Source organism: Equus caballus, chromosome 3 (assembly GCF_041296265.1).
Source record: "Equus caballus isolate H_3958 breed thoroughbred chromosome 3, TB-T2T, whole genome shotgun sequence".
In the NCBI taxonomy this organism is placed as follows: domain Eukaryota; kingdom Metazoa; phylum Chordata; class Mammalia; order Perissodactyla; family Equidae; genus Equus; species Equus caballus.
Window position 1 is genome coordinate 109549357 of NC_091686.1, and position 19906 is coordinate 109569262.

Consider the following 19906-nt stretch of genomic DNA (forward strand, 5'->3'; position numbering starts at 1 on the left):
AATATCTGTTGCCAATCTTCCTCTATTTTGTATGTGAGGTGTCACCACAGCATAGCTTCATGAATGGCATGTAGGTCTGTACTCGGGATCCAAACCTGTGAATCTGAGGCCACCAATGCAGAGTGCACGAACTTAACCACTACCCGACCAGGCTGGCCCCCTAAGTTTTAAATACTGACAGCTAACTCAAATATTTCAAACAGTCCATGGGCCAAATCTATTTGGGCTAAGCAAGATATATTTGCCATTAGGCCAGCTGGGGACTGCGGTTGTCAATGGCGGGATATGGGGTGTTCAGGGTTTGAGGGATTAGGTTAAACTTTTCAGTAAAGTAGGGAACAACAGCTACAGATATAGAACACCCATTGACTCTCTTTACTATCCAGTTTTGAAATGTATTGAATGACATAAGAACTAATCCAAGTGATTTGGATTAAGTCACATAGAAAAAAACCCCACTTTATGGAGGACCTATAAAGCATTGAATTGGTTGACTCATATTATCCAGAAGCTTGTAGCATTTTCCCATACTCAAGTGATTTTTTTCAAATGCCATTAAAATATACCCTGATGTTTGAACTAAAAGGTTTTACTTCTCAAAGGGATTTGCTTTCAAATGATCCCTTTTCCCACTCTCAAAATTTATGCTGACTTTATATGGCTAAAATCTTCAGAGTACATAGCATATTGAAATATGACTTTGGGGATAACATTTTTTTTAAAGTAATTCACACTCAGCAGACATGCATTAATTTTGAACCATAGTTTCTTACAATTCCACATAAAAGAGAGTTTTCATTGAATGCTGAAGCCAGTGGCTATCAATTTGAAAACTTTTCTCAAAATGTGAATTCACATAATGCAATTAAAGAAATAAATTATGTTGGCATTTTTATTCGGTATTGATGCTGGCAAAGCAATACTGATACTGATACCTGGTAACTGAACAATATGTGGAACCAATGAAATGAAATTATTTTAAAACTAACAATAAATGTAAATGTTAATTAGGTATGATGTCATGTATATGCTATGGTCGCAATCAACTCCTATTTATATATTGTACTTCTTTATTTGTGAACATTTTTTCCTACATGAAAGTCTATTTCTATGTTCAACCTCAAGATTTTCTCTTTGTGGTGAGAACATATTCTTATACAAAAGATATTTTGGGGTGTAAATATTAAACGTTAGTCTTGGCAATCAGGTAGGCCCTCTCGAACTTAGATCTTGATTTATTCTTTCTTATTGCCTTAGCGTCAAGCGTAGGATTTATCAGAGAGTCTGATATTTAATGGATATGAATCCCTATGTTTCAATTCAATTAAATTATGCCCATTCTATGGAAAAGGAAAAAGAAAACATAAGACTAGCAACTCAAGGAATATATTTCATTTCTCAATCTAGCATCCAAAGCAAAAGAAAACACTGATCTAGGTTTAATTACCAATGTTATTTTTGAGATGATATCTTCATATTAAGAAAATAAACAGTCTAAATCCTACTAACCAGAATTCCACAATAAGGCCATGAATATATAAGAGATAAACTGCCTCCTTGCTTTCACCTGCCTTGACTTTTCCTTCTTGAACTTTATTCACTTTCTCTACCTTAATATATATCCTAATCTAACAAATTTTCATAATGGCCCAGGCTGATCACTCCCATCTTCTCCAGTTTGGCCTCAGTGTATTCACACATTCACAAATGGTTCATGGAATTAAAATTTAAAACAATCTGAAGCATTGGGAATCTGAAATTTAAGGTGAAGTGCAAATTAATTAATCCTTCATTATTTCCACATAAGAAGAAGATATACACTAAAGAGTAAGGGATGGCAAAAATATGCAAAACTGACAACTTGCATTCTGGAACGTTTCTGAGGGTTACTCTAAAAAAAAAAGCCCCCGACTAAATGTTTATAATAGGCAAACTTCTGGTTTACCTGACAAGAAATTTGGGCTTAAGAAATTCCAGTTTTTTCAGTACTTTATCCAATTTTGCCTTAAATTCTTTATCAATTCTTTCTCGACAGGTTGTATGAATGATGAGGATTTTAAAAATTAACATACATTAAAAGACCGTCTGCTTGACTTTATGAAATTCTAATATCAAGTATTTAAAAGATTTTGAAAGAAACTTACATTTTCTTATATTATGTGCTAATTTTAATTACTTTTTTAGACAACAGACTCTGACCGTTATGCATCTCTTTGAGACATATATAAGCTCCTAAAAAGAGTTTCCAATATTTTGGATTTTGATTTTAATTTGATGAACTATAAAACCTTTATCACTCTTTGGTGTGTTTTATGGTAGTGGGTCTTGCTAAAGTCACATTTTAGATATTCTGATAACATGACAAGCAAAGTTTGAGGTGATTGTGTTTCCATGAACTTACTGCTTCTAAAAACAAAGATAGTTTAGAACATATAAGCAAATGAATAGTTCTTATATTTGTGGGTAAAGGGTTTTCAAGGCATAGCACAGTGCTTGGCACACAGCAGGTACTCAATGTATAGACAGAGTACTCTTTCTGTCTCTCTACAGAGGGAAAGAGTTCACAATATATTATATATATGAATGATTCCATGTCTAGTAAGTATTTAAGCTCTTTTATTTTAGTAACAAACTACTTTGTGGGATTTTAATTCATCCAAAATATTCATCAAATTTTCCATAAAAAGATTGGCATCATTCATATTCCTAGTTAGGAGCAATGACTAAGTAACAAAATATTTTTGGCTTGATCAGCTCTATTCAATTAAATAACACCTGTGGTAGTCTCTTCCTAGACAAAGTTTAGTGACATTGACTACGGTTTTGACATCAGACTACTATCTGAAATCACAGTTATCCGGACTCTGAAATAGCATCCAAGTGCTTCGTACATTAAAAATGGCTCTGGAACACAATTGAAAAAGTGGCCTTATAACTACAAAGTGTATGATAAGCACTTTGAATGTTTTTCCTATAGAAAAGGACAGTTATCCACAGAAACAAAGTATCTCTTTTGTGGTTGGAGAACAGTATATATTCTTACAACACAATTTGTCTCAATCAACTCATTCTTAAGTAAGTCTTTAAAAATAATTAATAACTTAGAAGCACATGACACAGCTAGAAATTCTATTCATTTACTCGCAACTAAAACCAAAACAATATAGAAAATAATGCTAACATAAGCCATTCTAGTTGACACATTAAACATTTTTCAGAATTACATTCTGCTCCTCAAATTCAATTTACAAAGCAATAGAGTCTTTTTTCAGGAGGATTTCATGATTCCTGGATAACTTTTAACACATAGATTAAATATTCAAAACTTCTTCATAATTTAATTCAATTTTGGATTTCTGAATAATTGAGTCAGGGATGAATTACGGCATAGAAAAATATTTTATTTTGGGGAGAAATTTGCAAGTATACCGAAAAAGCTAGAGATGTGAATCTTTGGAAAAAGATTCCAGAAGAGTAGAGGTGGCTTAAACCGTTTTAGTAACTCTTGTTTTCACTAAAATTATTTTCAATATAATTAACAATTTCATTAAAATTATTTTACTATTTCAAAGGTCTGTAGAGATTACTCACTTGCCTCTAACCAATTTTGTCAGCCATATCTATCCAGCAAGGAAAGACAGAGGATGCCAATTATAATTCAAATCTGTGTGTTGTGCTTTACAAAGTCAGTAACGAAGACTTTGAAAGGGACCTAATGGGTGGTATATTAATATTAGAAAGTAGATTTCAAATAATCTTACAAAGATGATATTGTCTAGTTAAAAATGACATTTTAAAATGAGAAAACGTCTTTACATTGCATAGCAACCACAAAATATACCAATATATCAGCTACCAACGTTTATTTTTTGTTGTAATTTTTCCTATACAACTGATGTTGTCTTAATACTTAGCAATTTTGAGAATTCTTACAAATCCTGTGAGTGAGAATATTTTACTATAAGGAGAAACACTTAAAAGACAATAAGTGTGAATGTGTGAGTGTCCTTCCCAGACAATTTTACCTAAACATACAGATAGGATATGCAAGGTTTTGCACAATCACACATTTCGACTCTTCTCTGTATTCACCATGAGTTATTTAAGGCATCTCTTTAGGAGACCATTTTGACACAAGGTTTTAAGCAAGTAGATAAGCTTCCACATCAGCACTCCCCAGACACAAAGCTCCCGTTAAAGAGTAAGAGAAATAAGCAGTACTTACAGCACTTCCAGGTCCCGGAGAGCCCTAAATGCCCCATCTTCAATACAGCTGATCTGGTTGTAATCCAGTTGCCTGTTAAATAGATTAAAAGAATATATGTAAAAAGCTGAAGACTAGCAGGGTTAGGTGAAAGGAAGTCTCCTGAAGGGTCTACGGAGTCCTGGCTGCACTAACTGAAATGCTTTCACGAACACACTCATCTCCTTAAGAATGTCACAAGCCATTCCGGCCTCAGTGCCGCCACTGAAATCTCTTTTTGTTCTGAACTGTCTGTGCAAATAGCAGCCCTTGGAAAGCTCCAGTAAATAATAACTGCACCTTATATTAAATGCCATAGGAATGCAATTTCATTACATCAAGAAAAGCTATCCATTAAGAGCTTTCAGCGTCATCTTGCTGAAACAATTTCATTAAGGTAAAGGACTGTAAATCACTTAATGTCACATGCACCCCTCAGTGACCTAACAGAATCCATTTATCAGAGAAGCCCAGCTGCATGTTAATTTCACTATCCTTGGCAAGCAAGAGCAAGACTACTTTTAGGTTTTCTTCTTTTAAAAGCAGTTTTCCTTCGAGAACTCCAAATCAAGAAAGAGAAATGAGGTCCCATATATTTCCCTGCTAATTTCAACCAGGAATACACTTTAGAAAACTAGCAGTTGTTCTCTATTAAACTTCACTATTCTTATAATTTGCATTGTTTATCATTATATGCGAATTCTCTATACTGTAAATACGGCATACTTTTCAGTTAAGGAACTTCCCGAATTATACCACTCTCCAGAAAATAAGTTTTTAAAACTATTAAGAAATTAATAAAAAATTCTTACTTCTCTCAAAGATGCTAATTTCAGCCCCAAAAACTAAGACACATATATGGCAGCAACATTGTTAAAATACTACACATATCAATGGTAAAAAGTTTAAAAGCCGTATCAGTTCCTTCTACATAATACAAAATTCAAACAGATGAATCTTCTTCTGTAGCTTAAGTACTCATTTGTTAAAATTCAAAGATGAAAGGAAAAGGCTGCTCCAAATTTGGTTAAGTCTGCTTTTTCCTGTCACTTGTTTTTGGAATTAAAATTTCCTTATTCATACAAAGGAATTCATCTGGTTGAAATGAACAGCTAAGTAATAAATCCTATATCCTCTCTGTCCTATCCTTTCTTTCTTCCTATTTTTACAAAGAAGCAGTTGTTGTTTAAACTAGTAGATTGATGCTTAGCAATATTATTCTGCCAATAAAGAAAAAGTATTTTAATGCTTCACTTGAGATCAAAACAAAATGTTCGATGACATAGTCAGGTGAGCTGTCAGCTCTGCATGCATTGGGAGGGAAGGCAGACATACAAGGTAAGACTATGATCATAATACAAATGGATCTCCTCCTTGTTTCAAGTTCGGAATTCACTAAAAGGGCTAATTCATATTTGAGGTCTGCTCTTAAAGAACTGTTTAAACATGCCCATAACATAGTTGTTTCTCTCACAAGACTCCTGAATAAAGGTGCAATGATTTAATCCAGTGACTTTCAGAGGGGCCTCTTCAAATTCCTTACTTTAGAAATTATGTACATAGAGAATATCTCATGAAATATGCATCTCATTTTTAAGAAGGTCTCTAGGGGACACAATAACACGGGAGACTACCTGATGTCATGCAAATGGTACAATTTAGGACATACAATACACAAAAAGGCAAACCCTGGAGAAGATACAATTTTATTGCTTTTATAAACTAAGGTTTTCCCCAAATAATAGCTACCAGCCGTGCTACTATAATAGCCCAAAGCATTTCCACTTATTAGGAAGTAATACAGAAATATAATTTTATTTTCTAAGAAGACTTTTAAAGCCTCATGATGTAATACGGCTGCTGAGGTTCCAAGAAAACACTTACATTCTTGAGCACTTTTGATTTTTACGGATTAAATTCATTTAACAATTAAGTTAATAGCCTTTTTATTTTAAAGTGCTAAATATATATCTACACTACTATTCTCTAACCTCTTGAACAATTTATCAAAGCCATTTAAATTAGTACAATGGCATGAAGTGTTACCCTTGACATACTACAAAAGAGAAATTGTTTCCAGACAAATTGGCAAAATCTTTTAATGCTATCAAATTTGCCTAATGCAGTCTCCAGGTTAATCTGTAAAAGGGTGTGCTGTATGTTTGCCCATATCTTATTATCCTTAGCTGTCAATGTATAAATCAGTGCTGACACAGCTTCTTTTAAATCATGCATACCATACACAAAGGCGAAGCCCCAGCATGCCAGAAAGCACTCAAGCAAATCTTGTCCTACAAGGACTGAAAGGCAGATTACTTTCCCTATACCACCAGAAGTCGAGACTCTGCTGGAAACTTTGGTAATTTTAACCCCTCTTTAACATTGCTTGTGATTACAAGCTTCTGATTCTTAACAGTAATCTAAGTCCTTTTTGGTGCAAAAACATTAAGACTAATTTGCTCTCATAGGACCAAAGTTTTCTTAAAAGTTTTCCAAATGCCATCATATCTCAGTCCACATATCTTCTAAGAATGAAGATATTTTATGAAAAGTTACTCATATAAAAGGACCATCAAAATCATAATGAATAATTTTTTCATCAATTGGTGGATTTTGTTATATTCAAAGGAATGTTTATGGAAAGTGTTGTGCCCATGTGACTGCTCATGAGAAAATTTCTCTGCACAAACCTCCATTTGTCTGCATATGGTTCAAGATAAACAATGTCAAAACTACGCATAAGCGTAATTTATTTCAGGGTTTCTGGACGATTTTTCTGCACCTTGTTTCTCTCACCCTGCTCACTTCCTTCCCCACTACCTTTCAAACCCTGGGTACTTCTGCTTTCTGTAAACAGGGAAAGATCTGTTCTCAGCCAAGCATTTAGTGACAGGCTGACCTTGTTTAGATGTGATTTCTAATTGTGCCATGAAATTATTCTGAATTAAGGAATCAAGAGGAAGAGTTACTTTTTTCCACTCTCCAAAAAGTAACATTACAAGGATTCAGCCAGATATAGGGTAAATTTGTTGATCTCTGGTTGATAAGCGCAGGTACATTAGGGACAACTTTAGGATCCTTTTCTGGCACAGGGGTCACTTGCCAGGGAGAAGCAAGCTAGCACTTTTCTTATTTTCTGGAGAGAAAGAATGGTATAAATAGTACCATCGGCTGTTTCTTTCAGACCTTCAGCTGATGTATCCTAGCATAGACTTTTGTACCTTCTCCGCCTTATTTCCTACCTCCACTCCTCCCCTCTGCTTCTGCTCAAATTCCAAATCCCCTCTCCATCTGATCCTTCACTGTCCCAGTTTGTAAGTGTATGTTTTGAAGCTACTGCTTTATTATTAATTTCATGAAAAAGATGATGTTAAAAAGACTAGATAATCTTCAAGCTATTTCACAGCATTAACATTCTGATTCTCTTTTTAGGGGTAACTACTCCTCTTACCATGCTCTAGAATAACTCTAGACTGCTCAGTCTAATTTTTACTAGTGCTGGTAAATTTAGTCTTAGACAATGCAGTGTGTCTTTATTCAGAGACGTTACTTTGTGCCTCACATACATAGAATTTGTAAAGCTGATCTGATTTTCTTTAACACTAAAAATAATGTAGCCTAGTTTCAGATTTTGATTAATTCTAGGTATGAGAGACAATACATAACACTGCTAAACATAAATTTTAAAAATAGGCATATTAAATGACAAAAGATTGAACATTTGCTTAGTTTGCATCTTGAAATATAACTGGAGACATTGCATTCTGTTCCTCCTAAGTTTTATTTCAGAGAATTCCACTTTTAATTTTTTGAAATTTAGATACCATACCGTGTCTGAATTAAACATGTAAACCTACCTGCCTGCATTAACTTCAGGTGGTTTTGTCCTTACCTATAGAAAACTCCTATTTTACTGCAGGATCCAAGTAATAAGATCTTATTACTAATGGATTTTCTTTTTGTAAGAATTAGAAAACCATAAAACATGCTTAACTCAGAAATCATTAAAGATTTTTCATGGTTAGTATTGTCTCAAAGAAAGGTAGGGTCTGTTAATGTCTCAACAAAATTATACTATGCTCCAGTTTTCCAGTTTTTTAAAGCTACTAGAAGATTATTTCATATTCATATTTCTATTGTAAAATGGAAAACTTCAAAAATTTATTTTTGACTTAAAATACATCAAAGTGATTAGGATCAATATGAGAGAATAACATTTTGCTGTTTGGAAAGTACTCTGATAAAATATATAAATCAAATGGGATAAAAAGATAAAATGCTGTTAAGGACACAGGCATGATCCGTTCTATTTCTTTCCTTGTGTATGTAAAATTCAAGTTAATATGAGTGCTTAAATATATAAATCTTATTCTAACAATGATTACTTAAGAAGTAATCCAAGATTTTTTATAACATATAAAGAGCCTAAGAATGATATAAATTGATCCTAAATGAAAACCCTAGACAGAAGTTTCTGCAACAATATAGTTTACCTCAGCATAAAAGCACATCAGTGTTAACCTGAACATTAGTGAAGAAAACAACCAAGGTAAGGACTATTCTGAGGAATGCAAAATAATTTATGTAATTTGAGAATTAAACCCTTTTGCAATCTTTCAAGCAACATTTTGTTTTTCTCATCAGAATAATGAATCTCAGTATTTATTGGAATAATCTTTGGTGTAAAGTTATACCCACTTGCTAATTTATTGGGAAGAGGCAAAACAGCCCTAAGAGAGATGGGAAGAAAAAACGGAGTAAAGACAACTAAGTTGACCTTCACATTCTGGTAACTCTACGTAAATTAATCAAAGGTGGTAGAAAATGAAACTGACAATAATAATTGCTTACATTTATTGAGTGCATAGCAAATGGCAGGATCTCTAGATATGTCATCTTATTATTCCTCTCAGTAACTTGAAAAGGTACGTATTATCATCATTCCGATTTTATAGATGAGAAAATGAGGCTCACAGAAGTTCAATAACTTATTCAAAGTCGGAGCAAATATTTGGTGAAACCATGATTCAAATTTAAATGTACATATTGCTGAAGTCCCCACTCAAGACGTAAGTGGCTAAAGAAACAGATCAGGAGCTATACATTCTACAAATGGGGGTTTCGGCTAAATCTCTGATGGCCAAGTGTCAAGGAAGAAGCCAGCAGATGAAGAATGCTATATAATGTCAGAGAAAGAAGAGATTATCATAGACTGAAGTAGTCATGTGTGAGGGAGGAAAAATCTTCATCCTTAAAAAATAGGTAGAATCCAGAAAGTCAGAAAATAGAAGTGGGTATTCCCCATCAAGGGGAAAGGTTCACTAAAAAAAAAACAAAACAAAAACAAAAAACATTTGTGAGCAGAGGCTCTACAACGTTCACAGTAAATGTTTGCAAGGAAGAGGTCATTTTGGCTTGAGTAAAGAGCTTGTATGCAGATTCAGTGGCAGAGGGGGCTAGAAGCCTTGGTGGAAGTCAGAATGTTAGGACTAGTCAGAATATCTAAAGATATGATGGCATTCAATAAAAATCATTGCTCTCTCAGGGGAGAGTCTATATTTCTTCAGACCTTGTAGAACTATGACAGTATTCTGCTATGTCCCCAGGGCTTTGCCATAGTGCCTATAACAAAGTGTGTGTGTGTGTGTGTGTTTAATAAACTGAATGATTTTAAGCCAGGTAGTGATGGGATAAAAAACAATGCATTACAAAAACAAATCTGGCCTGCAATGTTAAAGTTATATAATGAGAACACAAACTGGAGATCAAAATTCAATTAGCAACCTATTGCAATTGTTCAGAGGTAGCAAAATGTGGCTGTTCAGTGTTGGGGAAGCAAGAAACCCAAAGACATATTCTATATCAAGGACAAGATGCCAGCCACAAGAGGATCGTGCCAATTCTTACTTTATACATATGTGAATTGGATTCCCAACTACTCAATTCGATTTTCTTGTGTTTTGTTTATTTTATTTTGGAAAGTATTTATGAAGATATATTGCATAGACTCATTTTTACATAAGAGAATGACATCACTGAAGGAAAACTGCTAAGATACCCTGAAGATAAGGCAAAATGCAAAGTTGGAGAGGTTAATGGTAGCATACTTGTCTGTAGTTGTTGGAGATTATCATAATTCAGCGTGCTTTTAGAGTGAATGCAAACCAGGCAAATTACAGGACCATGGACAGTTCCTATGGTGCCAATAGCAGCGCTGCTGAGTTCCTGATACATTTTACATTTACCTGTCCGGACAACCACTGGTTGTCCCTTATGTCTATAGACAGCATTCTGGATGTTAATTGGAGCTCTGGCTCTCATAATATGAAACTCAAATTCATTCATTATCCATAAAATAGAGAGCCATTTCTACAGGTTTGTTTAGAAGGTTCTATGTCCCACTGAAGATCTGTGGCATTTAATCTAACACTAAGGCTAGTGGGTCCCTTGAGTGAGAAACCAAACTCCACTTCAAAGTCTCTTTAGCCTCAGGCTTACAGAAAACACTCTGGGAAGGAGCTTGGGGTGCTCAAAGTTACAATATAAATTTGATATCAATGGATTTTATTTTTATGATAAGTATGTAATAATGACAAGAAATGTAATGAACTAAACATGAAAACTACCCGATTGCAGTAGACATTTTGCAGTTAAGACAATTTACACAACAAAGCTAAAGAAAGTCTTGCATTTGCATGGTAAACTACATAATGCATTCTTCTCATTGTTACATATTGATTCTATATTATGTGAAGAACCCTGGTTTGTTTATTGTTATGGAATAGCAGATGATACAGGAAAAAAAACCAGTAGAGAGATATATAAAAACAGAGAAGTCTAAAAAATAAAAGTAAAACACTAAGTGTACTTAGTATAGAACTGTGTATTTTCCTTCTATGGATTTTAGTTGATCCATCAATAAACTAAATTGATGATGACAGAGTTCCTGAAAAAAAAGAAAATTTCTAAATAATATAAATAGCTGTGTAACAACACACAGATTAACTCTCCCTCTCTGCTGTTTGACAAATCTTCTTATTCCCAATAACCACTGCACCACAAATTGGGTGATTTCTTTCCTAAAATTTCATGGACATACATATTTGTTTCCCAAATGATACTATGACTTAGAAAGAACCAAGCTAAATCGTCTTGTAACTTAAACCCTTGTCCATAAATTTATGTATGTAAAAAAAGAATAAATATAAATATTTACCCTAATCTATTTTTTTTTTTTACCAACAAGCAGTTTTCCTGGAAAAGGAGCGTAAGACTCATAACGAATGTAAGGTTAATGCAATTGAGATGATGCAAGCAAATGAGAAAGGGATGCGTTTATTTCTGAACTAAATAGTAAAATTTGACTGGAACATTGAGTACATTTTGAGGACGTATTGCAAAATGAAAGAAGAAAAAAAGCTAGTGTGATTTACTTTGCACAATGTGTCTAAAATAATGTTTGCTGGAATTTAATTATTTTAACTATTCATGTTGAATTCACTAAAAAAACTAATGGTAAAGTATGGTAGCTTTTGCTTGTGTGACATGAATAACAACCAGCCATCTAATTAATTTGTAAGTTCACACATTTGTGGTTTCTTTCGATTAAATTCCAGGATAACTACAACCAGAAATGTTTTCTCATAGAAATAAGAGACTTGGGAAATTTTTTATATTCATAAAATACATACCTATAGAATAAGCTTGCAAGTCTTAGCAATAAAGCAAGGTTTAATTTTCCATTATTCTCCTAAATCAGTCCATTTAAATGGAAATATCTCATAGATAACTGTAAACAAATCAGTGGCACAATATAACATCTTTGTTCAAGATACAATCAGGCAGCAGCAAAGGCTTTATTGCATCAGTGTTAAATATATTAAATATATATAAAAAGTTTAAAAGAAAAGTCATATAAACATTGATTATTATTTTGGTGAGGCATCAGTTGGTAATGATATGGTAGCAATACTTTAATTCATACTTGATTGGGGAGTTTAAAAACACAGACGCAAACCCTATGGAAAAGAGCTGCCAGTGATTATTACAAATGTTATAATTTAGCTGATATTTTAATATGATTTTGTTATTCTCAGACCTCACCATCTAAAATGTCGGGAAAAAGAATGTGGTTTAAGTTGCAGCTGGAGAAAATCAGGTAATAAAATGTAAAGGTTTAATCCAGTTAGGAAATTAATAGAGATAAGCAAAAAAGTTATGGGAAGTCCTCCCTGGAGATGTTTAAGAGCAAGATAAATGTCCATCTGTCTACAACAGTTTTAGTGTGGCTTGCCTGAAGGAAGAGAAATAAGATCTGCTAATTTGCAAAATTTCCACAGCATCAATTTCATATTGTCAGGATGCTGCCTTGAGCATATTTAGCCAATCCACAAGATTAAAGCAAGTGCTTCCAGTGGAAATCTTCTGATAACTGGAATTTGCTGTGAATAAGGACTGAATGTGGTAAAGCCCATAAATGTATTACAGTGCATCAGACTTTTAGAAGTGCTATCACCTTAATGCAACTAAAGCAGACATTCTGTCTAGTCTTCTGTTTTCTTTTTACTCTCTGAATGATCTGGAACAGTAGCCATCGTCATGCAGGACTGTCCAAATTGTAAGTGCATACACTAGGATGATAAACGAGACAAAGCACTGTACCTCTCCTTCCCACAATGAATATCAATAATATTAATACTGTTAATATTAATATTTATGGGCTTTTATTAATTACTCGAAGACTTATGGCTACCAGTTTAATAATAATATTACTTAAAATTTACCCACAGTTTTAACTTATTTTACTAGATATTGTCCTTAACCTTTTTTTTCCTCAAGTAGATTAGCCCTGAGCTAACATCTGACACCAATTCTCCTCTTTTTGCGGAGGAAGATTGATCCTGTGCTAACATCTGTGCCCATCTTACTCTAGCTTATACTTGGGACACCTGCCACAGCATGGCTTGATAAGTGGTGTATAGGTTCAGGCCCTGGATCCAAATCAGTGAACCCTGGGCCACTGAAGCAGAGCAGGTGAACTTAACTGCTGTGCCACTGGGCGGGCCCCCTTCTTTAACTTTTAATGATAAATCTAAACTTCGTATAAAGCTGAATGAAACCAGATTTTTTTAAAACTCTTTTTTAATTACAGAAAAATGACTTTTAACTGTAAAATTCTATAAAATTGTAGCTAGGATCCTGATTAATCAAATCAACCAATAAATGCATTGTGGTATTTCCATGTTGCTCTAATGGTCTTTCACATTGTTATAAGGAAGGTAGTGAGAACAGACGGAATAAATTGTGAGATTAGTAGGAATAAATTTTAACTTTTCATAGCCACTTTAATAAATTCTAACCTCCCCAATCTACCCTCACCTGCCATGACTCACCAATATGCAATACGAAGCAATCTCCCCAAAGAATCCTTTGTATTTTCTTTAGGAAATCTTTCCTACAGCATTCTCTGATAACTTCAAGCAATACTTTTCTCTCTTTCTTCCTTCAGCACCTATAGCACTTAATATCTTGTTTATAAATCAGGGTCTTGTGTGTATTCATTTAGTACTTTCTAATATATTTTCTTTTTCCATTTTGTCGCTCCATGTCTAACTGACCCATAGTAGACATGGTCTATCTTATCCATGCCTAACATTAAAAATTACTTCATCTTCTCTTTCTCATCTTCTTAGTCTTACCTTTTTCAGGGCTAACTTCTAGCAGTCGACTAGTAAATACTTGCAGAATGAAACAATAAACTTTATTACATAGCATTTTACTGTTTCAAAAGGTTTTTCACATACCTCCTTTCCCTAATAACTACAACAAACCGAAGCAATTATTATATTCACTTTATAGACGTGAAAATGAAGGTTCAGTGAAGTTTACTGATTTGTCATGTCTACAAGTCCAGTAAACAGCAAAAGATCCCATGACTCCAGAGCTAAACTCATCCCACTGTATACATAATAACTGCCTTTGAATTTGGTGGAAAAATGATGCATGTGGGCAAATTATTTTTTTAATTCTCCTAAATCAACATTGCATTCTTCATAGCACACTGGTTGGCATCTCGCCTTTTTTTATCTGAACTTTTAAAATCACATTTTTTAAGAATAAATGAAGAAAACATCAGGAAGAATCCCACCATGACTGGTATCTCAGTCCCAGATATATCCTTAATATGGAAGAAGGGTTACTTAGAGACTTGGATTCCCTGAATATCTTACTAAGAAGATTAAAAGCCACCTGTTTTAAGGATTTAGAGATAATACTATCGTAAGATTGCAAGCGGTGGTCAACTGTAGCCATCACTATCCTTTTACCACAACACATAGGCAACTTGAGAAGCTGCTACGTGGGGGTCTTTATCTTGTTCTAACCAGACGTAAGAGACAGAGGCAGTTGTGAACAACTACGTCACTGAATTTACCTGCACACTTCCCCAAGCCCTAGCTAGAGAAGATAAAAAGAAAGCAAATCAAATTGTTTTAACATGTAAAAAAAAATCATAAAAAGCTAGAGCCAGGATTTTAATGGCTCTACATATTTATATCTAGAATATATATTTTCTATATATATCCTGTATTTTTCTGTCTTTATCTGTACTTTTAGAAAGTACAAATTTAAAACAAAAACCATTTACATTGAGGAGAAGTTGCAGAGGCCAAAACTTGGAGCTTTATAAACAGTCGCCTTCTTTAATAAGGGAAAACACCTGTCTCAGTTTCACTACTGAGAAAAGAATGTCGGATCCCACCATGGAGAATTCTGAATAGAAGTTAATTCTTGAAAAAGTGCCTGCCCTGTTTATTGCTAGCTAAGAAATATTGAATTCCTGACAGTTAATCTCAGCACACCGAGACATTTTCCCCTACATTTCAAGCTAATGTAAAAGCTAAGGAAAACATTTCATGTCCTAGCATTCTCGGTCAATCAAAAACCATCATTTTCAAAGGCTAATATAGCATTTTAAAATTTATAAAGATATATATTGACAATATTATGATTTTCATTGAGATCTTAAATCTGATATGTACCATCAGAGCTACGGGCACTTACAAAGAACACTTCTACGCAAGACACCAGATTAAAGATTTATCAAGGGAAAATACAGAAACAGTCTTCTTTATCTTCTTTCTTTTTTTCTCTTTTTAAAGAAGGCTATGCATATATTCTTTCATAAATATATGAGGGGAAAAGAGTGTAAGAAAAATATTCACACAAAGGGTAAAATACAATTTTCTTATTCTCACACTTTTGGCATTTAATGAAAATGGTGATCTAAAAGCTATATATATAAAAAAGGCTGTAGCTCTACACTACAGGTATCTCTAACAAGAAAATACTGTCTACTCTTTCCAGAAAAAACAGTTTATATTCTGCATTTCCAATAAAGACAGTTAACAACTGAAAAGGGAGTTATTGAAGTACACTGACAGTAAAAGGGAAGAAAATACATTGTAAATATCTTTTAATCAAATCATTTCATTAGATTTCACAAGATTAATCACAAGCTTTGAAGAATGAGTTTGGTAACAACTTCAGTTTCACGACATCTTCTAAATGAGAATCTCTTCAGATAGCTAGTGAAAACAATTTAAAATGTATTGTTACAAGCTCTCCTAAGCAAGTATAAAGTTATATAGAGCTTTCACCATTTTTTCTGACACCTTATTTAATATAAATTTAGCTTTGAAATGGATAACTTAAAAAAACAGTATAAATTAGAAAAAACATACTTACAGGTTTTTAATGTCAACTGCCCCACGGAAAGCCTTCCTTGGAATTGCCTGAATTTGATTTTCACTGAGATCACTAAAAATAACAACAAAAAAAGATCAAGTTATAAAATATAATTTAAAAATTATTTTAATCAATGTGTTTGAGAAGTGATAGGGCATTTCTTAAAAAAAGCTAAAAAAATACTAAAAGGATCATAATTAAATCCATAGCATTAGAGATCATAATTAAATTCATATCATTAGATGCGATTTCTAGTATAAATATTTCATATTTCTAGTATAAATTAAAAAGTTAGACTAAATGGTTTCTTGAAGTACTTTTCCAGATCTTTACTTTTATAATAAATTTCAAAATACAATTCTCTTAAATTTAAGAATCGATTCAATTCTGTGTAATAAAACATTTCTCTAAAACAAATAGTAAATTATTCATAACCCAATTTCAAGGGGTTCTAAAGTTTTAGTACTTGATATTTCTGCAACATCCCTGAACATAACTTACAAAGTATATAAAGGAAGAAGTCCCTTTTAATGTCCTCGAGAAGAGTGGGCAAAAACTGATAAAACCTGGGCAGTATGATTAAGTTTTCATAGCACTTTAACTAATCTTGAAAATGGAACACAGCAGTACTGGCCCAACAATAAAACCAACAGTTCCTGCATGAAATATTAACAGCAGACTGATTTAAAACCTTCTTTAAATAATTCTATTATGACCATAAACACAGACTGTCTATATTTGCATTTTAATTTAATTGAGAAATACATTTTAATCAAAGGAAAACAGCACTTTTTGAGTTGGACTGAGAAGTTTGTAAAAAGCACTCATCTCAGGAAATGGATCATTATTTTTCCTTCAGACTTCAGCTGCAATTCTGTGAGCTCGCATAGTATTATTAGCCTTAAAAGGAGGATATAAATACACAGGCAAGAAATGTCACTGAAAACAGAAAATGCTCATCTAATTTTAGGTAACACCACCACACAGCAGAAAGTTGAAGTATAAAGTAACAATGATGGTGCTAAAATTATCATTAAAATTCTAAAATAAACGATGCTCACGAAGAAAGATGAAGCTACTGACCACAGGTGCGTAGCTGATGAAAACAGAGCCATTTTCCAATTATGTGGAGGCGTACTGGACAAATTCATGCACATCCTCTCCCCCAGTGCTTCTTATGACCAGACTTTGTTGTTCACACACTTGTGGCCACGCCACAGAGATAACTGGCAGATACAGAGATTTAGTGTGTGGTCATGACCTCATTAGCACCAAGTTTTAAACAACTGAGATTTGCACTTATATCTCAATATCTGCGATGTTCAAACAAACAAAAAAAATGTTTACTAAGCAATTTGTAAAGAAATAAATGTTGGTCTATTTAAAGAGTAAAGGTCTTTAGCAAAAAAGAAAAAAGCCCGCATATTTTATTTGAAACAATAAATGTACAATATGTGCTTATGCAGGAGTTAAGGCAGCCATCCATTTCCTAAGCGACGTAGCCCCATAACTGCTTTCAATAGTTTCAGTATATCCCTAAGAGTAATCAAACTTCATTTCCTTAAAAATTGCTTATTTCTCCAGCTGGTCATTGATTCAGACTGATTTCCTTCCTTTGTTTAATTACATCGAGTTAAGAATGTTTAACAGTATATATTTAAAAGCCATGATGTTAGAAAGAGTGTTCAAAGGAGGCTACCGAGCAAGGAGAAAGTAAAGAGAGATACTGGAGAAGGAAAAATCAGAAAGGAATGAGAAATGAGGAGGAAAAAAAAGATTCAATTCAAGCAAATTTGAATCTATAGCACTCCTGAAAACCAATTGTGTTTTTACCGCGGTGCCCATGAATTCAATGTTTTCTCATCGCTTATTTTTTTTCCACTTCTAAGACAAAACTGCTTTAAAGACTGTGTAGGGGACTAACAATGGCAGAGATGTTTACTTCAGATCGTGCCTGCCTCCCAGGCTCTGCAGTCTTGCCATCCCGCCAGCTGGGGCCATTTCATTCACCACCTGCAATCTCTGCTCTGCTCGGTCTTTAGGCATAGTTCTTCCTAGTCAGGTTCTCAAATGGGGGGATAGTGGGTGGGAGAAAAGTCAGGGGATGATTTTAGGTGGTTCATGAGACGGCACTGAAGAACACTGAAACACACAATCAGAACACCAATCCTTCTGAATTTGATTTTAGTCTTTCTGATTGCCTTAGGCAGAATTCTAGAGCATAGAAGGGTTTATCCCGCTGACACTTACCAATCTTTTGTTTTTATTAAGAGTGAGAGACTATCAGGCTCAGAGCGTCCTTACTCTCATAAGATTAATGGTTTATGTGTGTCTGCCCCCCAAGCAGACTTTTCTACGGGGTCTCTGCTCTTGTGCCCAACCCACTCTGTCAGGCAACTTCAGGTATGGATCCCAGATCCCTTCAATTAAGTGGGGCATGTTCATCCGTGACAGGAGGAAGAAACTTAAGTTTTCAGTACCTACTGTATGCAATAAATTTTTATATATCATCAAAATTGATCTATATTTCCTTTAATCGCCAAAGCCATCTTACAGAGTATTATGATTATGATTATTATTATTATTAAATAAACCAAGCTTCAGAGATGTAGGGTATTAGTGCTAAACAATGACACAAACTGTCAAAGTAGATGTCTAGGAAACCCAGATAAATATTGATTTAAGATTTGGGGATTTCTAAAGATGATACCAGAAGCTATTTAATCAATCTCAATATGTCCTTCCTGTGGCCTAGAATTTAGAAGGCTTTTTCATAACTCATCCCAGCCTCTGATTTATGTCATTCATAAAATCATGGGTCAGACTATGTTAGAACAATGACTAATATTTTCTACATATAATCAAATGGGGGTTAGCAGTTATTTCCATCACACATATATTTATTTAATATCTACTTTATGCAAGGCATTGGCTGATGTTGCAAGGATTACTGAGTTGGCTAAGGCCCATGTCCTGGCTTCAGGAATTTTCAAATCCACTAAAGAAGATGAAGCAAGTAGCCAAATAGAAGCCCAAATGAGAGATTTAAACAAATTACTGAGGCTGTAAAAAAGTGAGAAAATAGAATAAGAATAAGAATAAAGGCAATGTGGATGTTCCAAGACATAAAGGTAGAGGGCAGAAGGAGAACCAGAACTTCAAGTGGAAATAAATGACACAAGCAAGAGTATGGAAGTAGAAAAATAAAACATTTTATGGGAGTAGCTTTTGGTTTGGTTTGCTTAGAAGGTATAACATATGTAGTGGAGTAAGAGGAAAGATGAGGTCAGAAGAACAAATGAATGGTGAAATGAGTAGACTTTTGGGTACCAATTGAGGAGTGAGTTCTTATTTCAGCAGACAATGGAGGGGAGACAAGAGCAGTGGATGGGAGCAGGACAGAGGCTATTCCTTAGATAAATTAAACTGGCAATAATATTTTAGGATGAATACGTGAAGTCAAAGACTCAAGTTTGGAAGACCAGATACAAGCCTTTTATGCTGGTTGGGGAAAGGGCATGAGAATCTCAAGCAATATAACAACCATCAATGCGTTGCTTGCTTACCCTGCCAGTTAATAGATGAGGCATCTTCCATTCTGTAGACAGAAAAGGTGGAGAAGATAAAGAGTGGAATCAGGGATGCATGAAGAACTAAAACTTAGAAGAGGTTGTATGTGGATATGGTTTAGCCAAGGGAGAGAGAAGAGACAGAAGTTACTTTGAACTTAGATTAGAAGGACCGTTAACAAAATTGGGAAATCAGAAGAGCAATTTGCAATGTCAATTATGAGTTTGGTTTTGAAAATTTTTCAATCTAGTTAGAGAGATGTGATATATATCACACAGTTAGATGGCAACAAAGATAGTACGTGGTAAGTAAAACATCAGTGGTATCTGAGAAAGAGGAGCTAGGAGA

General features: G+C 34.1%; 1 protein-coding gene across 2 annotated transcripts in view; it reads right to left on the bottom strand.

Annotated features, from left to right (window-relative positions):
• The window catches only part of SLIT2 (slit guidance ligand 2), a 358526-nt gene that overhangs the window by 126031 nt on the left and 212589 nt on the right, over positions 1–19906 (bottom strand). For both annotated transcript variants that reach the window (XM_003364734.5, XM_001498194.7), the window contains exons 5-6: positions 15989–16060; positions 4226–4297 (exon numbers count right to left, since the gene is read on the bottom strand). In XM_003364734.5, the coding sequence (XP_003364782.1) occupies positions 4226–4297; positions 15989–16060 (144 nt within the window). The remainder of the gene's footprint in view (positions 1–4225; positions 4298–15988; positions 16061–19906) is intronic.